A 20,627-nucleotide genomic window follows, 5' to 3' on the forward strand; every position below is an offset into this window, starting at 1 on the left:
GTATTCAAAGCAGCAAATTGGTATGAAAGAGAGGTATGTCAATGCTCATGTACTTGACAAAATTACAGTGCTTGTGCATGAGTTGACACAGTCACTGAAAAGTGTACTTTTCTTAGCATGGGCCTAGTGCACAAATTGTACTGTCAATTCTTTCTAAAGCAGACACCCTTTGGACTCTCTCCTGGTGGTCACAATCAGTACAGAGAATTTTCAAGAATCATCCATGTAATAATACTATTGTTATTATTGTGTGCTGATTAACAAAACTGTAGTGTGTAAATCAGTCGAAGGAAATTTTTAGTTACACAGTTTGAAGTAACGTTCGGGTCATTCTATTGATTTTACAAGAAATGCAAGATGTCAGCTTTAAAATGGCCTGCTGTTTGCTGTAAAGAGGTTTCCACATTATGGAGAGTTCATTTAATTCCGGGAAACACGAAAATTGGGGTGGACCACTGGGGTCTATGGTTTCCTTAAAGAGGTGTCTTCCTTTAGTAGTGTCAACATAGGAAAGTTACTTTAACGTTTAACTTAATTGTGTGTATTTCTCCTTTCCACTCCTCTCTAATTGCAGATTTGGGACATGTTTGGTGTATTTTTTGCGGATCATCCAGATTTGAGAAGAATCTTGACAGATTATGGGTTTGAAGGGCACCCTTTTAGAAAGGATTTTCCATTATCTGGTTATGTAGAGGTAATGGCGATTTAAGTTGGTGATTTTTGATCAGACACTGTTGTTTTTTCTTAATTTGTGAAGTGCAAGGGACTTTATACATTGATTATTCAGACAACAATGTTCAGTACAGTTACTTGTAGGGCAGCAGTAAATACATACTCTGAATGATAATGATTTTGGGTAATGTAAAATATCAAGATCTGCTCTTACTGCAGGTGTGTAGAGTGTTTTCATGTGATGTCACAGCAGCCATGTTGGTGTTTCTAAACAATCGAACGGCGGCCATGTTTGTGTACCCAATGAACTTTATTATCATGCACATGTTTTCTTTAACTTTTGTTTCGTTGGGAAAACAAGGTTACTGATCATGCAAGTGAAAACACTCTACTAACAAAATCCTGTATTTGCATGACAAGATTTGTAGACACTTTTCAAGCTATATGTAATTTCTAGACATTTATTTCCATTAACCCATTGACTCCTGGGAGTCAGACAATTTTACTCGTCAACTTGGTCCGTCCTAGGATGGCTGAGGAGTAAATGGGTTGACTTTTGCTTCTTTGCAACATTTTCTTCATTTCACTGTATTCATATTATTTGAACAACACTGAACATTCATGCCTGTTCTTTTTACTATGCTATTTACCCCCTAAAGTACACTGTACAATTTCAAAGTTTACTTTTCCCTGGCAGAATCCCAGTTACGGTAATTAATATTCACGAGAACATTAGGACAGGTGAAAAGTCTGCATTGATTGTCAAAAAGTCCATAAAACACTGTTCGGATAAGGTTTGATTTAATGTGTTGAAAAGAGTAAGACAGTGCACTTAAAATGTGACCAAGGCCTTTCGAAAGAGGCAGGTACAAAAGTCGGACCGGATCAACTCCGATTTCTCACCGTCAATCAATGTAAAAAAAATAAATTCTTAAGAAATCACCCTAGCCCTAATCTTTAAGCTAACCTTGGTGAAATCAGGGTAAAAATAGAATAGTTTTGGCTTGATCCGAGGTGAGCGACTTTTACACCTGCCCTTTTTAAAGCTCCAGTTTCCTAATAAGGTGAAAATCAATGTTTCAGGTGCGTTACGACGATGAGCTCAAGCGTGTTGTCTGTGAACCAGTTGAAATGACCCAAGAATTTCGCAGATTTGATTTTCAGACGCCATGGGAAAACTTCCCAGAGCACAGAGTCGAAATACAAGAAGCTCAGCAGCAGCAACTTACCACTGGGGAAAAACTTGACAAGAGTTGAACATCAAAGTTTACAGATGCTGGAATTGCAAATTTGATGGAAATAACACCCTTTTGTAAATAAAGGAAAAAAAGTTACTTATTTTTTCACTATTAATTTACTTCATTATATAGCTGCAGTACACTTCCTATTTCTGACATAATTCCCTCTCTGATTGGCGAAATGCTAGGGCATCGTTCTCATGTAATAAGCCATTTTCGAAAAAAAATCACTGTTCAGCTTGATAGTGAGGCAGAGAGGACAAAAACAATAGAAAGAAGTTGTAATGAAATTCAATGTGAAAGAGATATTAGCACACCACCCACGTTCCTTTGTCTTTGTCCTCTAAAACTCTCTTTCAAGCTAAGTTGTAGTGTTTGTTAGTGTTGCAGATTGTCTTTTGTGAATGTTAACTGCACGTGTGTATGTTCAATAAAGTTGGAATTTAAAAAAAAAAAAAAAAAAAAAAAAAAAGAAAGTGGCCTATTCACACATGAGGCCAATAATAATTTATTACGAATTATGCAAATTTCAAAGCACACATAATTAGTTAAGGTTGAGGGCATAACACAAGATTGGATTGAAGAAAGATAGCCCTGTGTTATGAAAATGTCTAACTTCCGGAGCACATTTAATATGACGATGCCCTGTCCCTCAGAACGAAAGGCATGCAAAAGCTCTGCAGTTGCTTGCAGTCTTGTCATATTACATAATGGTTACAGCTTCTTGTCTTTTCCTAGATACATGAGCTTGAAGTGAACATTCACTAAAACAACGAAATAACTTGAAACCACAGAACATAATGTTAACAATTAAAATTGTTCAAACTTTTTCCAATGAAAGCGTTTGTATCCAAAAAAAAAAAAGAATTTCAAAAACGCTTGTTTTTGCTTTCAAATCTGCCGGCACCACCATCTTGAATAAGTGACGTGTTGTGGTTTCCCTATTGTTCTGATACAAAGAGCGTTTGTTCTGGAACAATAGGGAAACCACAATACGTCACAATTATTCAAGATGGTGGTACCCGGGAAATTTGAAAGCCAAAAGAAGCGTTTTTGAATTCCTTTTTTTCTGAATATAAACTCTTTCATTTGAAGAAGTTTGAACAATTTTAATTGTAAACATTATGTTCTGTGGTTTAAAGTTATTTTGTTGTTTCAGTGGAGGTTCCCTTTAAAGCATCTCTCTGTCTCCACCTCACAAGCTTAAAAACTATGGCTTGGATGTTGAAGAGTCAAAAGAAAATACTGTGAATTGTCATGAATTTTCAACTTGACTTGTAATCTCAACCACCTTTTAATAGTGCATGCGAAAATGCCTTTTATAGATTAACTACCGGTACCATTAAAACAAAGTGAAAATATACATTTTGAAGACAAAGAAATCTTAGTAATTGCAGGCCAACCGCATTAAATGAGTGGAAAATGTGGGAGTGGTAAGTCCAGGGGCCTCCTATGATCAGGTGGCACCGACAGAAACCATTATTAGTACAGGTTGGTGGACAAAACACTGACACCCAGTCCATGGACAACCCTGATGGACTAATGTAAAAATCGGGACCTTTAGATTTGAGGACGAGGACAAAAACGAGATTTTCTCATAGAGCAACAGTGAGCGTGCACAAACCAGTGTCATTTTGGCGGGAAATATGAGATACTGTCTTCATTAATTATTTTTAGTATGAGGTTTTGCAAAAATGTTGCGTCAAAACAAGTCAACAACACAATAGCATTGCTGGCATTTTTCGATCAGCAAAAAGGCTCAGTTACCAGCAATAAGAATAACTGAGCAACCTATACTGCTAACAAAGAATAAGGTTAATCACCCTACAGACTATAGCTGTATCTTTTCGCTAAAAACCGACAGTCGAAACTCGTCCTCATCCTTGTCCCAGAACCTAAAGGTCCCTAATACTATTTCGAATGAGTAATGTTGGTCTTTATGGAAGCAGTGTCTCAAATAGTGCTTACCGTACTCAAGCCTCAACACCCATTTTAAACGACCTTGATCAACAAACAACTGAAGGCACATGCAATGTAAGTATATTTTCAATTGAGTTCTTTCAACAGTACTCATTCGAAATGGTATTTTTAAGAGTTAGTCCATTTTAGGGTGGTCAATTTGGGCAGTCCATCAGGTAGTCCATGGACTGGGGGTCAGTGTTTTGTCCACCACCCTGTAATAGTAATGACAGATGAGGAAGGAGGAGGAAAGGAGTGGAGCAGTGTGCCACTTATGAACGGGAAATGGTAAGATGATTATTCAGAAATTTTAGAACTGTGGTAATCCAATCATTTTGTTGGTGCAAACCAACCCATGATTTCCTTTCCATATAAAAATTTCTCCAGGTTCCATAGACCGTATTCATAAATGGCGGCTAAGTAATAATTATTATTCTTTTGTCTTTATGCTAATCATCCTAACTAGCCTCGTAAACACGAGCAAAATTCAAAAGAATTTTTGTTCCAAAGTGAGGCTAGTTAGGATGATTAGCACAAAGACAAAAGAATAATTTCTTGACCCCCATTTATGAATACGGTCTATTCCCTTCATGAGGACCTTTGTGCTGTTTGACTGGACCCAGCTGGATGCAATAAAATTATTTGGTTCGCATGTTTGGAATATTGCATGCCATTATGCTATAGTCACCCCAACGAGAACTTCCTAAAAGTAGTAAACAACCATGTTGACTGTGTCTGACAACCTTGTCAATTGTGTTTTTAAGTGCTTTAATAAAAAATACTGCTTGTTCTTTCGCTTGGACTCATTTAATTGGGTCCCATTATTTGAAGTTGTTAAAATTAATTCTGTGCAGCATCTTTATTCAATTTGCTCAAATCCTGCAAAACAGTCCTCTAAAAATAATATTCTGACGTGTTCTTACAAACACCTCTGTCAGATTTCTTGAAAAAGTGTGTTTGCTTACCACCTGACTGCCATAATTTTTGAGCTTTGATTTTTATCCAAATGCTGTTTACTTAGAGTGTACTTTTTGGATTTCAGAGTCTGGCATTACTCACATCAAAAACTGACCAACTGGACCTCAGAGAATTATATCTAGGGAAAGGTGACGTCATTTTACTCACTAGCTTAATTAAAAGTTGAGTGAGTAAATGCACCTTATTATAATTATATCGCAAAACACAGGTTTAAAAGTCTTTAAGCCCAAAACTCCTGTGCTGCATATTAATTCAACCACGTACACATGCATTGCAATCTTAAACTAGTGAGTCTTTGACATCATTATTTTTCTCCTCGATCCAGCTCTCTCAAAATTTTAAAGTTAGTAATGGCGGACCATTAAATAGGAACATTCCAGTTAAAATAAACATGTGCCTCTTTTAAATCAGGGCTTAAAACTTGAGTCACTGTTTAGTTAGTTTTTGAAATCCAAAGAAAAATTTGAAATGACTCTTTTGGTCATGGTAGCACTTTAACCTTTTCACCACTGATACCCCTCCCCCATTAACAGTAAAATCGTCTGGTGTTCAACAATGTCTAATCTGTGAGGGTCACACTTAGGGGGGGAAGGGTGAAGGAAAAAAACCAGAAATTAAAATGCTACTGGTATATGCCGCAAAGGTATATTAAGGTTACGTTTTTCTCACACAGTTTTGAATCGTTGTACTTAATTATTACCTCCTTTGAGATTCCTATTTTGTATACCACATGAAATAGATTTTATTTACAGCTGCATCTGCTCGACTTAGATTCTTGTGTTGCCTGTGGTTGTTCTCCTTGCAGTTTAATTTCTGCATCAAATCCTTTATTTTTCCTCTTATTGCTAGGTTCAGCATTAGTACTTATTAAATAGTCAGCCACTTTCTGGAAAAGTTCCTTTATTCCCATGTTGTCCTTGGCTGATGTTTCAGCTTTAATCTTGAACTGACATGGACGCACACATGAGCTGCAGTGATTATAGACTAAGTTGTCAGCGTCCTTTACATCTACGCACTGAGGGTCTTTATCAATCATATTTCGCACCAACACCACTGCAGCACCACTGGCATTGTCCTTTACACATTCATAGTAATCTTTGAGTGCCAATAGTGATTGACCATCATCACAATCATAAACCAATAAAACTGCATGGCTCCCATGGTAGTGATAGCGTGTTAAGGGAGCATCTCTTTCCATCCCAGCTGTGTCCACAAGGTGTATCTGCAAGTGTATCAATTTAAAGGCAAAAAATGAAGGGCCTTGACATGCCAGCATAAAAACTTTATAAAGTTGTTTTTGCTACAGTGTATACATGAATCTACATTTAAGAGACTACTCATCAGCACTAGATGAGCGACTTTCATTGTAAATACCCTTGAGAAATACATCTACTTGACAATGACATGGCCAATGAACTTATGCCAGCAATAAACTAGTTACAGTACCGTGCAAATGTAAGTTGACAGTCTCGACTCAAAACTCTATCCGCAATCCTCAATGTTTTCGAGAATCGAGGATCGAGGATCGAGTTTCGAGGCTCGATGCTCGAGTTTCGAGGATCGAGGTTCAAGACCCTTGAAATATTTTTCAAGGATCTCGATCAGAAATCTCGAGGTGAGGTGAGACTTCTCGAAAACAAAACAATAGTAATCTTTAAATTAATGTGCCCTAACACTTCTGACCACTGAATGAATTAAATGTATATACTTGAAGTATGGGTTATAGAAGAAAGGGAGACCTGATCCTCACACTTGGTATCTGGACAATTTAAGCAATTGCCTCTTGTAGATACCTGAAAACTTCAGGTGGCTTTAACCTCCACTTCAAGTATACATCTACTTGATAATGACATGGCCAATGAACTTATGTCAGCAATAAACTACAGTACCGTGCAAATGTAAGTTGACAGTCTCGACTCGAAACTCTATCCGCGATCCTCGATGTTTTCAAGAATCGAGGATCAAGTTTCGAGGCTCAAGGCTCGAGGCTCGAGGCTCGGATTTCAAGTGACAAGGATGATCGAATGGGGGCACAAGTCAAAACCCAAATTAAAAATCCCTAGGACTTCAGACAAAACTTTAAAAATCCCTGGACCAAAATTTAACCCCAAAGAAATCCCATGCCAAATTTCCAGAAAGCATTAAAATTTAATCATTTAATGATATAACACATTTACTTTACTTTATTCACGGAACTAAGCAGGAACTATCACGAATCTTCATATTCTTTTGAATACCCCCCAAAAAATCCCTACTTAAAGTGCTTCAGTATCATCAAAAAACCATAATTTCCTTTTTTTCTTCAGATTTTGAAAGCATGCTTGCCTAACACCCGACTGGCAAAATTTTAAGCTTTGAGTTTTATCCAAAGTCTGTTTATTTTGAGTGTAAGTTTTGGATTTCACGGCCTGCCATTACTCATGTTCAAAACTGACTGATTGGACCTCAGAGGGTTGGATCTACGGAAAATGATGTCATTTACTCACTAGCTTAAAATTTCAGCGTGTTAACGCAATTTATTATAAAATTATATGCAAAACACAGGTTTAAAAGTCTGAAAGCCCGAAACTCCCGTTCTTCAGATTAATTCAGCCGCGTACACACGCATTACATGTACATTCTTAAACTAGTGAGTCTTTGACGTCATTTTCTCCTCAACCCACCTCTCTCAAGATTTTAAAGTTAGTAATAGCGGGCCAATAAATAAGAAAATTCCAGTTAAAATAGACAGGTGTCTTGTTAAAATCAAAACTTAAACCTTGGGTCACTTAATGTTTAGTTACTGTAACATGATAGTTTTTTGAAATCCAAAGGAAAAAAAAGAATTGTTTTTTGGTCATAGTACCACTTTAAATGAAGCTACCAAAACAAGAAAATTTCTTACTACCCAAATTTCAAACCCAAAAAAACACCTTCAATCATCCCTGTCACTTGAACTCTGGAGTACAAAGCCCTCCCCCCTCCTCTCCCAGGAATTAGACAGAGTTAAATATAATCATGAGTCCTTGTCAGCAGGGAATATAATAATAATAATAATAATAATAATAATAATAATAATAATAATGATGATGATGATGATGATGATGATCATCATCATCATCATAATAATAATAATAATAACAATAATAATAATAATAATAATAATAATAATAATAATAATATAAATATTAGTGTCCTGATAAGTGCAAGGATTACCTCTCCCTTTCACTACCAACCACTGTTGTTTGCATTTGGCAGTGTTATGTTACAAGTTCTTTGATGAACACATCAGACTTGACCTTAGATGTATTAATATATATTATCTTTTGAGAGTAACAATCTACCAACTGATAATACATCAATGACCTCGGCTCTTGATATTAAAATTCTCTTTATCTTTAAAATTTATGTTTAGTGATTTGAACCAACGGAGTTATCGCGCATCGCACTCTCACCTGAGCTGCCAGCTCATTAATTATTTTGTTCTTAATAATTATGATACATGTATCTTACATTTCTAATATGTTTGACAGATAAAAGCAACGGGTTTTGCATGTTATTTCTCGAAAATGCACAATTCAGAAGAAAAAAGTCCAGGGCAACATATTTAAAGTGCTACTGTACTACAATGAAAATAGTCAGTTCTCTTTTTTAGTCACATTTCGATTTCAAAGTACTTGTGTTGAATGCTCAAGTGGCAAATTTTTTTGCAGTTTTCAAGAGGAATCTTGACTGTTTATTTTAACTCCACTTTTTTCGTTTAACAGTACCGCCATTACTTGGTGAGGTTCCAGTCGATAAGCTTTCAGTGATCTCGATTAAAGAGAAAGTGACGTACATGTACGTAATTTACTCACTAGCTTAAGAATGTTCAAGTGTGTGAATGATTAATTAACCAGGTAGTGGCAAGTATATAAACTTGAGTAGATTCTCTAGACACGTATTTTCTTATCTGCCAAGAGTTACCATAGTCATAAAATGCCTTACTACATGGCTTAGTAATGTGATCCTTCATCTTAAGGGAAGCAACAAACCACACTCCTAAATTCTTGACTAGGAAAGGTGAACGGTTCATAAACTTCTAATAAGCAATCAACCATAATTAACCAGAAAAGCACCACAAGTATAGGATACTTGTATTACCGGTACGTCTTGGTCTTGTTGCAAGTCAAAGTGCCAAGATATTCTTCCTTTAATTTAGCTTACCACTTAACTACTAATTAATTGAATAATTAATTCATTGATTAAATTAATGTGCAGACCAGTGACCCTTCATGGTATAGTTAAAGTGGTACTACGACCAAAAAAAAATTTTGTTTTTCCTTTGGATTTCAAAACTATGTTAACTAAACACTAACTCACCCAAGTTTTAAGTTCTGATTTTAAAAAGACACCTGTTTATTTTAGCTGGAATTTTCTTATTTATTGATCCGCCATTACTAACTTTAAAATCTTGAGAGAGCTGGGTCGAGGAGAAAATGACGTCAAACACTCACTAGTTTAAGAATGCACTGCGTGTGTACGCGGCCTAATTAATATGCAGCATGGGAGTTTCGGGCTTTCAGACTTTTCAACCCGTGTTTTGCATATATAATAAATTGCGTTTACACGCTGAAATTTTAAGCTAGTGAGTAAATGACATCATTTTCTCTAGATCCAACCCTCTGAGGTCCAATCGGCCAGTTTTGAACGTGAGTAATGGCGGACCATGAAATCCAAAACTTACACTCAAAATAAACAGCCTTTGGATAAAACTCAAAGCTCAAAATTTTGCCAGTTAGGTGTTAAGCGAACACGCTTTCAAAATCTGAAGAAAAAAAGTAAATGATTTTTTGATCATAGTACCACTTTAAGCAAGCAAGACTTAAAATAATCAGCAATTAATGGTACAATCTACCATACCGAGTCTGAGCACCAGCACAACCTTGTATTTATTAATAAATGGATTTTGCTCACACAACACTAGTTTGTGGCTGCCCAAGATATCCATTTAACCCTTTCCTGCATAAGAGTGACACTTACAGATTTTACTCTGTCTAACACCAGTTGATTCTACTCGTCAATGGAGGCACCCTGAGGCACAATAGGGTTAAAAACATGTAGGTCCCCAGGCCTGTTAAGGATTTTTGTCTTGTTTGCCAAGTCAAATGTACTTTCCATTATTTTCTTACTTCACCCCCAAATTTTCCCCCTTTTACAGCATACTATGCACTGGGGGAATTTATTGGTACTGTCTCTGGAGGGAGCCGCCTGATGTTTCCCCAGGTACAATGAAGGAGGTTTGTTCAGATTAATGCTTGCGTCCTGAGTGCTGCAATCGAATCTGAACGCAGACTAAGACCTAAGACCCGTTTCTCGAAAGTCCCGAAACTTTACGGGCCATTTTCCGGTGTCACATTTCCCTTTCTATCTCAAGAACAGAGAGGATTTAAGTCGTCACACTTCACATTTGTGTTTCTTTTAGTTAGCTTGACAACATGTTAAAAGATCGGCTTTCCAAAACAAGCGGTTGGCAGTTTCACAAATGGCTGTTCGGGCCTGAAAAGGTTTTGGGACTTTTGAGAAATGGGCCCCTGTAGACAAATTGGCATTATTTTAGCAGAAGTTTCAAACTTAACAGCAGCTTAATTGCTAACCAGTTAAAAGTGGCTATTTATTTTGCCTTTCCCTACGTAACAACGGGAACAGTGAAATTACTTTACAGTACACCTGACTGACCTAAGCAGTTCAAACGATGGATAGCGCTATCCAGCGGATAAACACTAGCAAAACCAATTGAGGTATCCAGTGGATAGTGATTTATCCGGCGGATAGCGCTATCCATCGTTTCAACAACTGGGGCCAGAAAATTACATATGCGGCCACTTCATACAGTATTTCCATGTGAATGGCGTGTAATGTCATGTGCCTGTTCTTCAAATGATACCGCTGCAAGAACACAATTAATAGTGGCCGGGTTTTCTGCAATTACTCTTGTACATGTACTTATGCTTGAAACTTTCTTACCATGACTGATTTGTCTTTAACCTTGACTTTGATGTCGTCTTCGACCAAATAAGGGAACTTGGAAGTATCCTCTAGAAATTCACCTCCCCGAATACGGTGAAAAATGGATGTTTTGCCCACGTCAGCTTTTCCGCAAAGGGCGACCTTATACAGGGGTAGTTCCTTCTCGTCTTCCTCAGCCATTTTGAAATTTGTTGTGTTTTTAAAAAATATTCGCCAACTCCCCATCCGCCATATTGACAACAGACTATTGCCTCGTTCCAGACTACCAGGGAAAACTGCGAGGTTGCAAGGCAAGAACAATGTTTTTGATCTGTGAAGGCCTGTTGGATACTGCTGGAGAAAATTTACCACTCCTTTGAATCGTTAAGGTACTTTTTGCACGTTTCCATCTAGAAAGCTCATTTAAAGAATGCAAATTGTACGCAGGTGCTTTATAACAAGCAAATGATTACGAAATAAGTGGCTGGGTATTCTTCACTTTGGCGGAATCTTTACGGTCAATTTACCATTATTTAAATGAAATCACCTAAATTAATATTAAACTGATGCTCCAAAATAGGTGTGTCGGAGTAACTACAGAATACCCAAAACTCAGACCTCAGGCCAGCAGAAGTCCTAACTCAAAATTCCCGAAAAACAATAATAACAGGGCGTTACAAATCGATAATTTCGACACTCGATAAAATCGATCGTAGTCGATATTTTTCGATAATAATTAATTTTTTTTTAAATTTGAAATAATTAATCGATTAATATCGAAAATCGATAAAAATCGATAGCAGAGTCTTTTTGTGATAATTTATCGATTTTGATCGATTTTATCGATTTGTATAGGTAATCACATGAGGCCGAGTACTATTAAGGATTAATTGCACGAGTGTTTTGGAAATTTTCCAAAACACAAGTGCAATTAATCCTTAATAGTACGAGGACTCATGCGATTACTTGTTTATCAATAAAGGGCAAAATTACTCTTGATTACCAAAAATGCCCTTGATTACCAAAAATACCCTCGATTAAGAAAAAATGCCCTCTGTCTCAGCCAATCAGCGCTCAGTAATTTTGCCCTTTATTGATAATGGTAATTACGGTTCGATTTCAATCGATTTCCATCGATTTATATCGATTTAATGGCCAGGAACGGGAGAGGTTTTACGGTATTAAAGACAAAACCCTTACTTAAGTCTGAGTGAACCTGTTCTCTCGGCCGAGTAAACCAATATAATCGATAATCTGTGCCTAAATCTTGGGGTTGTCTCTCTCTTATACCAGTCAAATCTTGTGATTATCGATATTTATCGATTACTTTAGCTAATCAATGAACAATAATTATCGAGTAATCTATTAGTTTCCGATGATCGATTTCTATCTACATGTATTTGTAACGCCCTGTAATGATATTAATATTGAGGGTTCACCAAAAAATCTTAAGCTTAAGTATCTTGCAACTTCGTCTGGCTGGCTGCGTGTTGTCATGCAATCATTTCGTGGCCGTGGTGAAATTTGGATTTGGATTGGATTCTTGGGCTAAGTGGAATACATTAAAAGGGGCATGGTTTTTGGGAGGACCTAGGGGTTGTTAACCCATAATTCACACCTAAAGCGTGGCCAATTGATGAGTAAAATCGTCTGGCATTAGGGTAAAATCTGTAACTTGAGTCTCATCGTCACATGAGGAGGGTTAAAAACAAAATCAAAGCTATTTTGTTCTCTCAGAATCGCATCTCACGTCTCACACAAACCAGATTATTATGGTATCCTGAAGCAGTACAGTTACTCTGTCCTTGTTTTAGTTGTTTCTTTTAAGCCACTAGGTGACTTAATTCTAGTCCACTGCATCTTACGTACAAATCTTTGTATTTGAGTTGTTGTTTTAAAAATAGCTGGGCAAGATTGAGGCTACCTGGTTTGCATCTGTGTCCTGTCCCGGTTGGTGAAACTTAAACCAAACAAAATTTTCCATTCCATTGTTAGGTGGGGTCTGATCTCAGAGTCAGTTCTTACTTTGATGTTTTCTGGGTCTGAGGTTCCTAGATATACATTTGAAAATAGTTTGATCATAGCTAATTCAAACATATCTGACAGGTCTGAAACAGTTGGTATTGTTAAATTTTCACAATTGCATTTTTTATATAGGAGGGTTTCCTTTCTGTCCTCATTTCCAGAGATCTTGTGGAGGACAATTTCCTCTTAATACCATTGTCTTCATCTAAGCATGGACACATGACGGGAAAACATGTCTTTGAAGTTTGAGTCTTGCAGCCGTTAAGCAAACAGTTAAAACTTTTGCGTCCGATAGTTCGAAAGTATTTGAAGCATACTTTATCAGATTAGGGTCAATTTCTTAGAAAAAGTCTTCGATGTCCAGTCTTGTCGCCATTTGAGAAAGACTTGCATGAACACCTCTCAAACTTTGAATGATTGAAGACAAAGCTTGTCACGTTTGCAGCCAATTAGAGCATGTTTTCTTGTCATCGTGTCAACGCTTTGATGAAAACGACAGTACATTACATGCATAATATAATTTACCAAAAAAATATATATTTTGCTCACTATCTTAAATCTTATTAGACAAGTGGATATTTTGTATTGTGAAGGAGCAAGAAAAAGTTCATTATTATAATAGTAAAATACAAAATGTTTCTTTACTCTAGGTTGTCATACAGGTTCATATGACAGGTACACTAGCTTAGAATTTAAATCTAGAAATCTCATTCAAGATCGATCAAAAGCACCCTATTAATCTAATTCTTTGTGTTTTTGTAGAGATTAAAATGCTTCAAGAAGCATCCGAAGCTGAAAAATCAAGATGCTCTATGATAATCAAATTTTTCATTCTAAAGACAGTGGAGTAATACAGCAGTGTGACACAGTTTTACAGACAAAGACTCCAAAATGGTTAAAGAATACAAGGTTGTACTGTGTGGAAAGACAGGGGTTGGAAAGACCACTATTTTCCAGCGTTTGTGTGGTAAACTAGATTTAGAGCGAAGTGAGGCCAAAAGCACAATGGATCATGAGTGTAAAATAAGAGTCAAAGTTGAAGATGAAATGGTGGAGGTAGGATGAAGAACACCATTAACATTGTTTTTAATTACCGGTAGTAACTAAAGCCTAGTTAAGATAGACTTCTTTTATTAATGAATGGAGCAAACAAAATTTCACTAAATTAATGCTTTTAATACAAATAGAGCCTTTCTAGTCCTTACTGACATGAAAATATCAAAAGACTGAGCAATTAGGCATAGTTAATGTTAAAGTGTATAGATCACCTCAAAAAACCCTCTCCACTGACCTAAATTATTCTGTACAATGTCTAAGAGGGACCGTAAGGGGGGGTCAAGCAGTTTTACAATTTATTTTTCAGATTTTTTTTTCGGGAAAATATATTTCGCAGCCAAGCGATTCAAGATTTGCGAAAACAAAAAATTTGAGCAAGATGCCCAAATTTACCTGTACGGAGACCTTAATTAAAGAACTTTTGATTGAACCTGTAAGTGTGCAGTTACCTCTTCAACCCTAAACCTAATAACCTACCTTAATTAATGGAAAGGAAAAAAGAAAACTGTTTAGAATTAATGACTGGAGTAAAATCTGTAAAACGCTGACTTCTGGGACAAAAACAGGCAACTGGTAGGCTAATGCCTAACCCTTGATTGACTGATTTTCCCCTGACTGTCACAGTCTTTCTCATACTTCAAGCAACATTCACCCTATGGCTCCTAGTACTGTCTGGGTAGGTATACATAATTTATACATGTAAATCCAGTGTGATGTATGTGTAAGAACCATTTCCACTGGTACAATGCACTTCTTTTTGTCCCCAGACATGTAACATTGTATTCTTAACTACTAATTTGATAAAAAGGTTGTATTCCACAGAAGCAGTACAAAAACTATTGAACATCACTTTCTTGGTAGATTGGTGCCAACATGAGTAACTTCTGCCCATTATAGAATTGGGCATTGAAAATTGTGAGCTGGAATGTGGTATTATAAACTTAAGTTAAATTTTTTCCCTTATGTTCTGATATTGAAAAAATGTATTTTCCTTTTACTTTCAATGTTGTCCAGCTTCAGCTGTGGGACACGCTTGGTCTGGAACAGCACGCTCAGTACACTCGATCACATTTCTTACTCACCCATGCAGTGCTGATTGTTTACAGTGCTACAGATAAAGATTCTTGCTCAAGTTGCAATGAATGTGAAAGATATTAGTATGTCATCCAGTTTCCTTTGTCCTATAACCTTCTCTTTCAAGCTGAATATTAATGTAATTTTGAAAAAAGTGGGCTATTCTTTGGTTTGGTTAACTCTCTCCTTCAAAGTCACTGTTTTAGAGGCTCCTGAAAGTGGAAAAACTAGTTGTAATTTCAGATCTACAACCAAGGCAAGTTGGCAGTCTCGACTCAAAACTCTATCCGCAATCCTCAATGTTTTCGAGAATCGAGGATCGAGGATCGAGTTTCGAGGCTCGATGCTCGAGTTTCGAGGATCGAGGTTCAAGACCCTTGAAATATCTTTCAAGGATCTTGATCAGAAATCTCGAGGTGAGGTGAGACTTCTCGAAAACGAAACAATAGTAATCTTTAAATTAATGTGCCCTAACACTTCTGACCACTGAATGAATTAAATGTATATACTTGAAGTATGGGTTATAGAAGAAAGGGAGACCTGATCCTCACACTTGGTATCTGGACAATTTAAGCAATTGCCTCTTGTAGATACCTGAAAACTTCAGGTGGCTTTAACCTCCACTTCAAGTATACATCTACTTGATAATGACATGGCCAATGAACTTATGTCAGCAATAAACTACAGTACCGTGCAAATGTAAGTTGACAGTCTCGACTCAAAACTCTATCCGCGATCCTTGATGTTTTCAAGAATCGAGGATCAAGTTTCGAGGCTCAAGGCTCGAGGCTCAAGGCTCGAGTTTCGAGGATCGAGTTTCGAGACCCTTGAAATTTTTTTCGAGGATCTTGATCAGAAATCTCGAGGTGAGGTGAGACTTCTCGAAAGCGAAACAATAGTAATCTTTAAATTAATTAATGTGCCCTAACACTTCTGACCACTGAATGAAATAAATGTATATACTTGGAAGTGTGGATTATAGAAGAAAGGGAGAACTGATCCTCACACTTTGTATCTGGACAATTTAAGCAATTGCCTCTTGTAGATACCTGAAAACTTCAGGTGGCTTTAACCTCCACTTCAAGTATACATTTATTTCATTAATCCAGTCTTTTCACAGGTCTGGAACACATGAGACCAACAAATTGACATGCCCTTAACTGAGTGGCTTGAAGTTCATAAATGTACATGTACATGTACATGTACATGTACATGTACACTGTAGCTTTAAATAATTAGTTGGTAGAGAGAGCATGCATTGCATCAGCGTTGCAGAAGTCATGGGTTTGATTCCCACTGAAGCCACCTGAATTTTTAAGGTGTCTATATAAGAAAGAATAATTCACTTCTCTAGTGGTCCCTAGTGATAAATAAAATCGTATGGCATTAGACAGGGTGGGGGGGGGGGGGGGGGGGAAGGGAACTCTGGATTTCAAGTGACAAGGATGATCGAATGGGGGCACAAGTCAAAAGGTCCCAAATTAAAAATCCCTAAGACTTCAGACAAAACTTTAAAAATCCTTGGACCAAAATTTAACCCCAAAGAAATCCCATGCCAAATTTCCAGAAAGCATTAAAATTTAATCATTTAATGATATAACACATTTACTTTACTTTATTCACGGAACTAAGCAGGAACTATCACGAATCTTCATATTCTTTTGAATACCCCCCAAAAAATCCCTACTAAAGTGCTTCAGTATCATCAAAAAACCATAATTTCCTTTTTTTCTTCAGATTTTGAAAGCATGCTTGCCTAACACCCGACTGGCAAAATTTTAAGCTTTGAGTTTTATCCAAAGTCTGTTTATTTTGAGTGTAAGTTTTGGATTTCACGGCCTGCCATTACTCATGTTCAAAACTGACTGATTGGACCTCAGAGGGTTGGATCTACGGAAAATGATGTCATTTACTCACTAGCTTAAAATTTCAGCGTGTTAACGCAATTTATTATAAAATTATATGCAAAACACAGGTTTAAAAGTCTGAAAGACCGAAAAACCATTTCTTCAGATTAATTCAGCCTAGTACACACGCATTACATGTACATTCTTAAACTAGTGAGTCTTTGACGTCATTTTCTCCTCAACCCACCTCTCTAAAGATTTTAATGTTAGTAATAGCGGGCCAATAAATAAGAAAATTCCAGTTAAAATAGACAGGTGTCTTGTTAAAATCAAAACTTAAACCTTGGGTCACTTAATGTTTAGTTACTGTAACATGATAGTTTTTTGAAATCCAAAGGAAAAAAAAGAATTGTTTTTTGGTCATAGTACCACTTTAAATGAAGCTACCAAAACAAGAAAATTTCTTACTACCCAAATTTCAAACCCAAAAAAACACCTTCAATCATCCCTGTCACTTGAACTCTGGAGTACAAAGCCCTCCCCCCTCCTCTCCCAGGAATTAGACAGAGTTAAATATAATTATGAGTCGTTGTCAGCAGGGAATATAATAATAATAATAATAATACTAATAATAATAATAATAATAATAATAATATGATGATGATGATGATCATCATCATCATCATCATAATAATAATAATAATAATAATAATAAAAATAATAATAATAATAATAATAATAATATAAATATTAGTGTCCTGATAAGTGCAAGGATTACCTCTCCCTTTCACTACCAACCACTGTTGTTTGCATTTGGCAGTGTTATGTTACAAGTTCTTTGATGAACACATCAGACTTGACCTTAGATGTATTAATATATATTATCTTTTGAGAGTAACAATCTACCAACTGATAATACATCAATGACCTCGGCTCTTGATATTAAAATTCTCTTTATCTTTAAAATTTATGTTTAGTGATTTGAACCAACGGAGTTATCGCGCATCGCACTCTCACCTGAGCTGCCAGCTCATTAATTATTTTGTTCTTAATAATTATGATACATGTATCTTACATTTCTAATATGTTTGACAGATAAAAGCAACGGGTTTTTGCATGTTATTTCTCGAAAATGCACAATTCAGAAGAAAAAAGTCCAGGGCAACATATTTAAAGTGCTACTGTACTACAATGAAAATAGTCAGTTCTCTTTTTTAGTCACATTTCGATTTCAAAGTACTTGTGTTGAATGCTCAAGTGGCAAATTTTTTTGCAGTTTTCAAGAGGAATCTTGACTGTTTATTTTAACTCCACTTTTTTCGTTTAACAGTACCGCCATTACTTGGTGAGGTTCCAGTCGATAAGCTTTCAGTGATCTCGATTAAAGAGAAAGTGACGTACATGTACGTAATTTACTCACTAGCTTAAGAATGTTCAAGTGTGTGAATGATTAATTAACCAGGTAGTGGCAAGTATATAAACTTGAGTAGATTCTCTAGACACGTATTTTCTTATCTGCCAAGAGTTACCATAGTCATAAAATGCCTTACTACATGGCTTAGTAATGTGATCCTTCATCTTAAGGGAAGCAACAAACCACACTCCTAAATTCTTGACTAGGAAAGGTGAACGGTTCATAAACTTCTAATAAGCAATCAACCATAATTAACCAGAAAAGCACCACAAGTATAGGATACTTGTATTACCGGTACGTCTTGGTCTTGTTGCAAGTCAAAGTGCCAAGATATTCTGCCTTTAATTAAGCTTACCACTTAACTACTAATTAATTGAATAATTAATTCATTGATTAAATTAATGTGCAGACCAGTGACCCTTCATGGTATAGTTAAAGTGGTACTACGACCAAAAAAAAATTTTGTTTTTCCTTTGGATTTCAAAACTATGTTAACTAAACACTAACTCACCCAAGTTTTAAGTTCTGATTTTAAAAAGACACCTGTTTATTTTAGCTGGAATTTTCTTATTTATTGATCCGCCATTACTAACTTTAAAATCTTGAGAGAGCTGGGTCGAGGAGAAAATGACGTCAAACACTCACTAGTTTAAGAATGCACTGCGTGTGTACGCGGCCTAATTAATATGCAGCATGGGAGTTTCGGGCTTTCAGACTTTTCAACCCGTGTTTTGCATATATAATAAATTGCGTTTACACGCTGAATTTTTAAGCTAGTGAGTAAATGACATCATTTTCTCTAGATCCAACCCTCTGAGGTCCAATCGGCCAGTTTTGAACGTGAGTAATGGCGGACCATGAAATCCAAAACTTACACTCAAAATAAACAGCCTTTGGATAAAACTCAAAGCTCAAAATTTTGCCAGTTAGGTGTTAAGCGAACACGCTTTCAAAATCTGAAGAAAAAAAGTAAATGATTTTTTGATCATAGTACCACTTTAAGCAAGCAAGACTTAAAATAATCAGCAATTAATGGTACAATCTACCATACCGAGTCTGAGCACCAGCACAACCTTGTATTTATTAATAAATGGATTTTGCTCACACAACACTAGTTTGTGGCTGCCCAAGATATCCATTTAACCCTTTCCTGCATAAGAGTGACACTTACAGATTTTACTCTGTCTAACACCAGTTGATTCTACTCGTCAATGGAGGCACCCTGAGGCACAATAGGGTTAAAAACATGTAGGTCCCCAGGCCTGTTAAGGATTTTTGTCTTGTTTGCCAAGTCAAATGTACTTTCCATTATTTTCTTACTTCACCCCCAAATTTTCCCCTTTTACAGCATACTATGCACTGGGGGAATTTATTGGTACTGTCTCTGGAGGGAGCCGCCTGAAGTTTCCCCAGGTACAATGAAGGAGGTTTGTTCAGATTAATGCTTGCGTCCTGAGTGCTGCAATCGAATCTGAACGCAGACTAAGACCTAAGACCCGTTTCTCGAAAGTCCCGAAACTTTACGGGCCATTTTCCGGTGTCACATTTCCCTTTCTATCTCAAGAACAGAGAGGATTTAAGTCGTCACACTTCACATTTGTGTTTCTTTTAGTTAGCTTGACAACATGTTAAAAGATCGGCTTTCCAAAACAAGCGGTTGGCAGTTTCACAAATGGCTGTTCGGGCCTGAAAAGGTTTGGGACTTTTGAGAAATGGGCCCCTGTAGACAAATTGGCATTATTTTAGCAGAAGTTTCAAACTTAACAGCAGCTTAATTGCTAACCAGTTAAAAGTGGCTATTTATTTTGCCTTTCCCTACGTAACAACGGGAACAGTGAAATTACTTTACAGTACACCTGACTGACCTAAGCAGTTCAAACGATGGATAGCGCTATCCAGCGGATAAACACTAGCAAAACCAATTGAGGTATCCAGTGGATAGTGATTTATCCGGCGGATAGCGCTATCCATCGTTTCAACAACTGGGGCCAGAAAATTACATATGCGGCCACTTCATACAGTATTTCCATGTGAATGGCGTGTAATGTCATGTGCCTGTTCTTCAAATGATACCGCTGCAAGAACACAATTAATAGTGGCCGGGTTTTCTGCAATTACTCTTGTACATGTACTTATGCTTGAAACTTTCTTACCATGACTGATTTGTCTTTAACCTTGACTTTGATGTCGTCTTCGACCAAATAAGGGAACTTGGAAGTATCCTCTAGAAATTCACCTCCCCGAATACGGTGAAAAATGGATGTTTTGCCCACGTCAGCTTTTCCGCAAAGGGCGACCTTATACAGGGGTAGTTCCTTCTCGTCTTCCTCAGCCATTTTGAAATTTGTTGTGTTTTGAAAAAATATTCGCTAACTCTCCATCCGCCATATTGACAAC

The 20,627-nt window shown here is 36.8% G+C and overlaps 2 protein-coding genes and 1 long non-coding RNA gene across 4 annotated transcripts in view; 2 read left to right on the forward strand and 1 right to left on the reverse strand.

Moving 5' to 3' along the window:
• LOC138019301 (NADH dehydrogenase [ubiquinone] iron-sulfur protein 3, mitochondrial-like) overlaps window positions 1-2,006 on the forward strand; it is a 7,431-nt gene extending 5,425 nt beyond the window's left edge. Inside the window, exons 4-6 of the mRNA XM_068866047.1 lie at window positions 1-33; window positions 575-694; window positions 1,756-2,006. The exon at window positions 1-33 is cut by the window's left edge and continues 93 nt beyond it. Of these exons, the coding sequence (XP_068722148.1) occupies window positions 1-33; window positions 575-694; window positions 1,756-1,929 (327 nt within the window). The 3' untranslated portion in view covers window positions 1,930-2,006. The remainder of the gene's footprint in view (window positions 34-574; window positions 695-1,755) is intronic.
• Window positions 2,007-4,620: 2,614 nt separating this feature from the next.
• Window positions 4,621-20,618, reverse strand: LOC138019300 (ras-related protein Rab-18-like). 2 transcript variants are annotated; one of them, XM_068866046.1, is made up of 3 exons: window positions 20,384-20,618; window positions 10,833-11,165; window positions 4,621-6,069 (listed from the first exon to the last, which is right to left on the reverse strand). In XM_068866046.1, exons 1-3 carry the CDS (start codon window positions 20,564-20,566, stop codon window positions 5,590-5,592), a joined length of 996 nt encoding a protein of 331 aa, XP_068722147.1. In that variant the 5' UTR covers window positions 20,567-20,618; the 3' UTR covers window positions 4,621-5,589. The 2 variants fall into 2 exon arrangements, with proteins under 2 accessions (XP_068722147.1, XP_068722146.1); XM_068866045.1 differs by having other exon boundaries at window positions 10,833-11,168.
• Window positions 11,086-15,153, forward strand: LOC138019305 (uncharacterized). Its single transcript, XR_011126127.1, has 3 exons — window positions 11,086-11,203; window positions 13,602-13,895; window positions 14,910-15,153. It is a non-coding gene; the product is annotated as an uncharacterized lncRNA (long non-coding RNA).
• Window positions 20,619-20,627: the final 9 nt, after the last annotated feature.

Source organism: Montipora capricornis, chromosome 10, assembly GCF_036669925.1.
Source record: "Montipora capricornis isolate CH-2021 chromosome 10, ASM3666992v2, whole genome shotgun sequence".
Lineage (NCBI taxonomy): Eukaryota > Metazoa > Cnidaria > Anthozoa > Scleractinia > Acroporidae > Montipora > Montipora capricornis.